The sequence below is a fragment of the Podarcis raffonei genome, chromosome 7, assembly GCF_027172205.1.
Source record: "Podarcis raffonei isolate rPodRaf1 chromosome 7, rPodRaf1.pri, whole genome shotgun sequence".
In the NCBI taxonomy this organism is placed as follows: Eukaryota; Metazoa; Chordata; class Lepidosauria; order Squamata; family Lacertidae; genus Podarcis; species Podarcis raffonei.
Window position 1 is genome coordinate 7,632,102 of NC_070608.1, and position 8,910 is coordinate 7,641,011.

General features: G+C 39.8%; 1 protein-coding gene and 1 pseudogene across 1 annotated transcript; both read right to left on the reverse strand.

The window, feature by feature from the left end:
- Window positions 1-2,006: 2,006 nt before the first annotated feature.
- On the reverse strand, window positions 2,007-2,987 carry LOC128417280 (mas-related G-protein coupled receptor member H-like). Its single transcript, XM_053395716.1, has one exon. It carries the CDS (start codon window positions 2,985-2,987, stop codon window positions 2,007-2,009), a length of 981 nt encoding a protein of 326 aa, XP_053251691.1.
- Window positions 2,988-5,957: 2,970 nt separating this feature from the next.
- LOC128417281 (proto-oncogene Mas-like) lies at window positions 5,958-8,185 on the reverse strand (annotated as a pseudogene).
- Between the last annotated feature and the right edge of the window lie 725 nt (window positions 8,186-8,910).

Consider the following 8,910-nt stretch of genomic DNA (forward strand, 5'->3'; position numbering starts at 1 on the left):
CTCGATCATAGGCACATACTATATATGTGTAAAAGTAAACAATTTATCATAAAGACACCACAGTCTCTGCTCTGCCTCATTCCAAAAGGATACACGGACCCTGGGTAAGTTCCCATAACTGCTGGAATTCCACATCGCTCAGAGATTGTTATGGCACGCAACAGCAGCAGCAACCACAATTGTTGTGCAGTTGGTATTTATGGTAAGTAAACTGCTTTGAATTGATAGGTTTTCAAATTAATACTTAATTATAATAATTTAATTGTATGTATAAGACTGCTCAAATTCCCTTCCAATACCTATTTGGTGTTTCACATGCTCCATTATCTTTTTAAATTTTATTTGAGGAATATTATTCATTATTTAAAAATAGTGAGAACAGTGTAAAACAAGCACCAAAACATACAAGCAGGGCACAACAGCAGTGCCCCCCATCAATCAATCATTTTATTTTTATGCTGTCTTTCCAAAGTTAAGACCATGCTCATGGCAGCTTACAACATTACGTAACTTTAAACATAACAAAAGTAGTAATAAACAATAAAGAAAATATCAAAAAGCACACAGTCAAATTAAACAATTTCCACATAAACCATAAGATACAAAATACAGTTACAAAATATTAACAGCAACAACCCCCAACAAAATTGTGCCAATCAAGTACTTCCGCCCAATGTGTTGTGATGGTTCACAACTGTGCTGATTTGGATGCTTCTAGAGATGTTGCCCAAATTGGTATGAAGGTTCCTGGAGGCTGCAGTGTTCGAGTATGTTTGGAGACACCATTCGTAATAGTTTTGTTTATTTATGTATTAAATCTACATATTGCCCTTCTTCTGAAGATTACAGGGCAGTTCAGAATGTAAAAATTATAACACAAAATATTTAATAAAAAAACACACAAATGAATAACCCCCCTCCATCAAACACATTTAAGGTGAATCAGCTGAAGGCTTGGGTATAGAGGAACATTTCTGCCTGGTGCCTAAACATATGAAATAAAGGTGCCAGGCAAGACTTCCTAGAAAGAGCATTCCATCTGATATGGTGGAACAAACCAATACTTTAGCATGACTTCACCCAATTTGGCACAACTGTAAGAAACAAGGTTTTCTGAGGCTAATGTTGCAGTTTTAATGTTGCAAATAAAGACACATTTGACTCAAATTTTAGTTTTGGTTTTTGGCAGAATTTAGGCCACAACTTTATTGATTACAGAAAAGTGAGTGGTTGCATAGGCTCTGGTTTGACTAGCTCCCTACACCCTTGCAGGTAGCGCTGACCCAGAGCTCTATCATAGGTCAGCCAAGGATGAACACCTGAGGCAGGTGAAAAGCCTGGGAACAGACTGTTCACTCCCCAGATGCTCCCCTGGACTCAGGCATGGGCACAACACCCTTTGACCAAAACAAGTTGAGTCCCTGGATTCCTTTAACAGAATACCTTTTACATAGGGATGGCGAGACCATTCTCCCATCCCTATCAAATGAACCAGTGCCTATCCACAACCTTACAAGTTGTGATGAATTGTTACGTGGCAGGTGAAACCCAAATGGCTACAGCCAATCAGCCAAGTGGGGAAAATTCCTGCCATGCCCCTGTCCCAACGACAGACGATACACGACAGCATAGCAAGGTCAATCACAAAATGCCCTAAAATTAGGGAGAGGTGTGTGGGTGTTCCGATGCATGAGCCAAAAGAGGAAGCTCTGGGACACGTGCATGAGTCTCTCAATCCATTTGGACTGCACCCCATTGGCCAGATTAAACCCAGCAACTAGGGACCTACCAATTGCGTGTTGTAGTTATCCAATAGACCCACCCACAGCCAGGAGGTCAGTCTCCAGGTCTCACCACAACATGTGCCCTCTTTTAAGGAGGACACGATTTGTGTGTACGTTGCCCAATAATTCACAGATTGTACTATCCATTAAATAATCACAATTTGTTTTGGTTTCTTTGACTTCCTGAGCAGGAAAGTAAAACATTCTGATTCTTTTGAAGCATTATATCTGGGGGCTGACTCGGAGTTCTAGCTCCTCTCTTCCATGTTCCTCCTCCTTGAAAAGCCTCCGCAATGCAACCTTCATGCTCTCCCTTGAGCGATTCTGTTTCTTTCTTCCAACCAGAAAATAAATCAGTGGGTTAACACTGCTGTTTAGACAGCTGCATAAGTGTCCAACAATTAGTGAAGGTGATGAGATATCAAACCTGAGAAACAGAAGTAAAATCATGAAAGTTAATGTAAAAGTGAAAAAGAGGAAGAAGAGGAGAGCAAGAAGGATGGCTCTTAAGACCCTTCCCTTATTCCTCTGTTGTGATCTGAAGCAAACTTTTATAAGCAGGATCACTGTGGAGATAAGCATGAGTGGAAAGCAAAGCACAGGAGGAACCAGGAAGAAGAAGAAAAATAGTTTCTTCGCCAAAGAAGCATAAATGCATAATCCAATGGATAGGAAAGTAAGGATCCATATGAGAGCACAAACAATGGTAGACAAGTGCTGTGGCCGGTGACATCGATGCCAAATTGGAAAGAGGACAGAAACACACCTGTCAACGCTGATAGCTGTCAACAGAAATTGACCAGTGATGTACATGTAGAAAAAAAAGAAAGTACTGATACCAAAAAATATAAACCAGGTGATATTTTCCAATGACGGTGAAAATACAGACAGAGGTAGCAATATTAGCAAAGCAATCGAGCATATGAGGACCCCAAGGTCAGCAACAGCCAGGTGCAATATGAAGGTGGTGAAAGGATTCCTTTTCATGCGAAAGCCAAGAAACCAGATGACAGTTCCATTCCCAATAAGTCCAAAAATGCAAATAACAAAACTAAAGACGGCAATAATAATAAATGCCATTTCTTGAGCCCCTAATTCAAAATAGGGATTATTATTTTTGGGGAGCTCGGTGCCATTGTTTGTTCGGTTTCCATTCTCTGCAGTATCCAAAAGGGACAGGGATTCCATGCTGTTGTTTCTCATCATGCTCAATCTATGCTTTTCAGCTATGTCTTGTATGGTTTCTCCTAGGAAAAAAGAAACAAAGATTGAGTCAGTTCTGTCTATAAAACTGAACCTTATTACACTGATGCATGTCTAGATTGCAAAATACCATGGGGCAGCAGAACAATGTGATATGGGGTGCAAAATTAATCCTCTTTACAGGTTTAGTTTTTAATTTTATAAAAATAGAAGAGTCCTTATGGGTGCTAGAAATTGCTTGAAAGTTTACAGGCAATCCCTTTTGAAATCTTGAAGACTAATTCAATACATTTTCTAGTGATTAGAAGACTCGAGGTGGACTTTGTTCAGGCAATCTTAAAATTCTTCTTGCATAGGAAGGGGAAATAGTTAATGGCAAAGCTCATCTCACTATATATATATTTTAAAACAGCAGCAACAACAACACACAGAAGGACAAGAAACCACCATCAAGGTTTTTGGTAAAGTTTTATGCAAGGTCTCTATATCTCTATATTCATTTAGTGGGATTTGAACTAGTGATGAATGACCAAGACAGAGATATTGTGGATGTGGTGGGTAGCTTGATGAAAATGCTGACCCACTGTGCAGCAGCTTTGATAAATGGAGAATTCAATGTTAGGGATTGTTAGCAAAAGGATTCAAAATGAAACTTCTAATAAAATGACGCAGTTATAAAAATCTATGGTGATTCTACACTTGGAATACTGTGGTAAAAATCCTAGTCATCTCAGAAAGGATAGTATAGAATGAATGGCTTCATCAAGTTCTCAGATGTTCATTTATTCTTCTCTTTTAGAAAATCACTGTCCATCTAGATATAACAAGAGGTGACTATGGAAAGGGACTATGAAAGGTATGGATCTTACCTTCCCTCTGCTCTTTCAATGTAGGGTCATGCTTTAAAGCTCAATTTCCACACTTTAAAGCTATGACATGGAGCTTTAAAGTGTAAACTTGTTCCTGGAAAAAGGAAGTCTGACTTGGTGCTATTTATCTTCATCTGTTTCCAAGTCCATACATAAAATGTATAGACAGACCAGTCTGGCTGAGACCTGACATTGCCCTCTTTTAATGTATAGTTTATGAATGAAACAAACCAATAAATCTTTCCAACAGAAGACCCCTGGAATTCAACCTGTGTCTTCCTGCCTGAGAAACATGTACTCCTCTGCCAGTCTATGGGGCCCCTCCTGCTTTTGCAAATGAATTAAATCAACTTAAGACATTCACATGCCTGTAAGAAACTGTTGATCAGCAATCTTTGGACATAATGAGTGGACAACAAGAAGAAATACAATACCCTGTGCTGGAATAACTAAGTAGGGCAGAAGATTTGCAGAAATGAATGCAACCCCAAGGGAAAACCAGATGTGTTCTCAAGTTGAGGGCAACAAGTTTAGGACTATCCCCCCCCCCCAACTCATTTTCATTTCCCCTGAATCAGTTTGAAAAGTCATGCGGTAAGAGGAGTTTGTTTCATTGGTTATTAAGAAAGCTAATGATGAGATTCTTAGAATGAGACTCTTTCTTAGATAGCTTAGAATGAGAGTCTTGCCTCCTGAGGCTTAATATCTTGGAAAGGGATTCTTAAGAAAATTGCCCAAGTACGCTGCTGAACCAGAAAGCTTCTCTGTGATGCAATCCTGAGAAATATCTATTTTGATGACAGTCAGAACTTCTCTTTATTTTTTCATGCTTATGCAGCATCACGGATACACACAAGATACTCAGAGATATTCGTATAATAGATACAATATTTAAAGCCCCTAATAGCTTAGGCCCCAAAACATTCTTTTCCATAAGGTTCCACCCCCAAGGTATTAAGATCAACAGAGCAGGCCCTTTTAGTTGCTCTGCCTCCATCAGAAGTTTGGGGTGGTGGAAGCCCAGGAAAAGGCATTATTTATGATAGCCTGGAGAAGTTTAAGACTTCATGTGGCTGGGATTGGACATGTGTACCCATGATCATGTCCCACAATAACAGGATTTCCAGGATGTTTCCCAGCACAAATACCTCATTAATTTTCTCCAGTTCATAGCTGATGGAGTATGGCCCATTGGCGATTTCTAATTTGGAAAATGCTTAGCTTTTGATCAGAGAGCCCACAACCATCACAGCATAAACTGGTATAGCAGAATTTTTTTTCTAAAAAAAATCATCAAAGATAATTAAAAATAATTTAATAGCCAAGAAGAAATTAAAAGAACCACAAAGAATTGCAGGCTTCACTCATCTGAGTCCTCTGGGTCTAGGACAGTATATAAATTCAATAAATAATAATGTAATATAAATTCAATAAACGGCCTTGGTCCAGTATACCTGAAGGAGCGTCTCCACCCCCATCATTCTGCCCGGACGCTGAGGTCCAGCGCCGAGGGCCTTCTGGCGGTTCCCTCATTGCGAGAAGCAAAGCTACAGGGAACCAGGCAGAGGGCCTTCTTGGTAGTGGCGCCCACCCTGTGGAACGCCCTTCCAGCAGATGTCAAAGCGATAAACAACTACCTGACATTCAGAAGACATCTTAAGGCAGCCCTGTTCAGGGAAGTTTTTAACGTGTGATATTTTACTGTATTTTTGGTTTCTATGGAAGCCGCCCAGAGTGGCTGGGGAGGCCCAGCCAGATGGGCGGGGTATAAATAATAAATTATTATTATTATTATTATTATAAACAATAATCTGCCATTGAAAGAAAAGGAAATAGGGTTTACCTCTATGTCTCCCCACAGATATACAATTTGTGGATATTAACAAATAGATTTATAATAATAAGATACTGAGTTCAGAGTAGAACAAAAACCAAGAAATATAAGAACAGATAGAAAATGAAGCTTTCTGAAAAAACCTAATCAGTTTTTTTTATTAAAACCTTTATGTTACAAAGCAAACAGATAAACAGTGAAAGTTACATCTGTCGTCTCCACTTTCAGTTCCTAGTCTTTTTACAGGTGGATTCTTTTTTGCAGTCATTAGATCTGGGTTTGGACCTGAATGTCTCGCTTCTTTCTGCAATCTTCCTCCTCCTTGAAAACCCTCTGGAATACGACCTTCAAGCTCTCCCTTGATGGACTGTGTTTCTTTCTTCCAATCAGGAAATAAATCAGTGGGTTAACACTGCTGTTTAGGCAGCTGCATAAGAGCCCAAGAAATATTTGAGTTTTGTATTCACCATTGCAGAGAATATATAATAAAATGCAAGTTAATGGGAAAGCTAAGAAGAGGAAGAAGAGGAGGGCAAGTAGGATGGCTGTTAAAGCTTTTCCCTTCTTCCTCTGTTGTGATCTAAAGTAAACTTTTATAAACAGGACCAGAGTGGAAACAGTCATGAGTGGGAGGCAAAGTATAGCATTCATTAGAAGCAGGTAGAAAAGGGGAATCATTGTAACTTCAAAATTAAAATGAATTATGAAGATTACAGTGATCAGGAAAGCAATGATCCATATTGTGGCACAAACAAGGGTGGAAAAGTATGGTGGTCTGTGGCATCGATGCCAAAGGGGAAAGACGACAGAAACACACCTGTCCATGCTAATGGCTGTCAACAGATATTGACCAGTGTTGCACATGAATAAAAAAAGAATGGAACCCCAATATAGAAAGGAATTCTATGAGAATGAAAATGAAAATAACATCAGAAGATGTATAATGGAAAGAGTAAATAAGCATATGAGTGTCCCAAGGTCAGCAGCAGCCAGATGCAGGATGAAGGTGGTGAAAGGATTCCTCTTCATGCAAAAGCCAAGAAACCAGATGACAGTTCCATTCCCAATGATTCCAAAAATGCTAATAAGTGAAACGAAGATGTCAATGATAATTTCTGTTAAAAAATTCGATGAAAATATATCACCAGAACCATGCTGGTAGTTGGGGAGCCCAGTTCCATTGTCGGTTCCATTCGAAGTGGATCAGGTTCCCAGGCTATCATAGCTCATCTTGCTTAATTTCTGCTATTGAGCTATTTCTTGTATGGCTCTTCCTACCAAGAGTAAATAAACTAATGTGGATTCATTTTTTTGCTATACAGTTCAACCATATTAAAGTGAGACATTCATACAATAATAAAAGAGACATGCTGTAGTCGTAATTCATGACCGATAAACAAACAAACAAACACTTTGGGAATATTGTTCATTGGGATTCTTGTCAAAACTTATCAGTTTCAAAGGTTTAGGGGGAAATGCAATACGGGAAGGGGTTATAGATTTTTCCTCCCAGTAAAAAAATCTGCAGGCACAGCATCAGTAAGCTAAACTAAATTTCCCCTCTTCTGCTCTCGGAGTCAGTCTTAACATTTGAAACTTACGTATTGTGTCCTAAACACTGGGAGGGGGGGAGGTTGGATAGGCTCAGTGCTTCAGATCTGGAGTGGAGAAGAGGAACAGGAGAAGGAGTTGAATGGCTCTGGAGATCAGCAAAACAAAAGCCATTATTATTATTAGTACCCAGGCAATCTGACTGGGTTCCCCAGCAACAGTTGATGGCTTTCAACATAAATAAAAACATAACGAAACAATGCTTTGGGAACACATATATAAGTTATTATTATTATTATTAAAATGTGATATTTAACAAAACCAGAACAAATAAAACTCAATTGAAATCCACTCTCCTGGTCTTCCAGCGGCCAAACAGATGCTTAAGGGAAGCCTACAAACAGCTTCGGAACACAAGAGTCATCTCCACACCTGTGGTTTTCTGCTGGACCATCAGCTCTTTAATTTCACAACCCACTTCAGGCAACTCTGAAGAGCAACCTGTTGTTGTTGTTTTACAACAACTCTGTTACAACAACTCTGTTCAATCCCAGATACATTGACATATCCCCGAATATTCCTCAGATGAAAATAGGGTCATTTTAAACTCCTCTCCTATTGATCCCCCTCAACCCCGATTCTTTGACTCTCACATAGCATTTCCTATCATAAGAAGGACAATTGCCACCACCAGTAAACTGTTGTATCCCTACTGTAGAGCACTTGTGAGGCAGATTATTGGTTTGTCCAGCCCAGTATTCCCTTCTCCAGGAACTCAACCTGGGCTTTTCTGCCTGAAATGCACGTACACTTCTGCCTTTGGTTCTTCTTCCACATTTGCAAATGAACTATGTCAACTTGAGACATTTACATACCTGTGAGCAACTGTTGATTAGCCGTCTAAAGACAAGGTGAGTTGGAGGCAGCAAGAAGCACAAAATCATGTGCTGGAATGAAGAGGTAGTCAGAAGATTGGCAGAATTGACTACAGATCCAAGGAGGAGAAAATAGATGTATCACCAAGCTCTTCGCAAGATGTTTAGGGCTTCACCCATTACTCTTCATCTGTTCTTAAGCAATTTGCCAACATCCTGTGGCAAGAAGAATTTTGTTCATTGGTTGTCAAGAGAGCTGATTACACAGGAGGTTCTTGCCTCCAAAGTCTTGATGTCATAGAGTAGCATTCTTGAGATAAGTGAGTAAATAAGTTGCAGGCAGCAACTGGGTGAGGGTCAAAACTACAGTGCTTGAGATTCTTTGGGGGGGGGATGATATGCTTTGAATTCATGGTGTTTATGGAGCCCCACAGGTGTAACTATGGAACCTGGAAATCATGGGGGGGGGGGCTTTTGAATGACTAAGAGGTGGACAATGGCTAACCAGGTGGGAGAGGAGAACATAATAGAATGGTTGGATGAGATGGCACACACATACATATGTATGTAAAGATCTATGTAGAGTAAATAACATGGCATGTTCTGGCTAGATCATTTTCCTTGTTCGAATTGACGGTTCATCCACCCATCCACCAGTCCCATTCCAAAAAGACACAGTTTCAAGCCTTCTCCAGGGACCTTCCAGGCACCGGTCCAAGTGATCTTGCCTTTGCTGTGCAGCTTTCCCATGAAAAACACACTCTTTGCCTCTGAATTGGAATGAACAGCAATCT

Bases quoted from the DNA above. Each gene is read 5' to 3' on its own strand.
- LOC128417280 (XM_053395716.1), bottom strand. From the start codon at position 2,987: ATGAGAAACAACAGCATGGAATCCCTGTCCCTTTTGGATACTGCAGAG.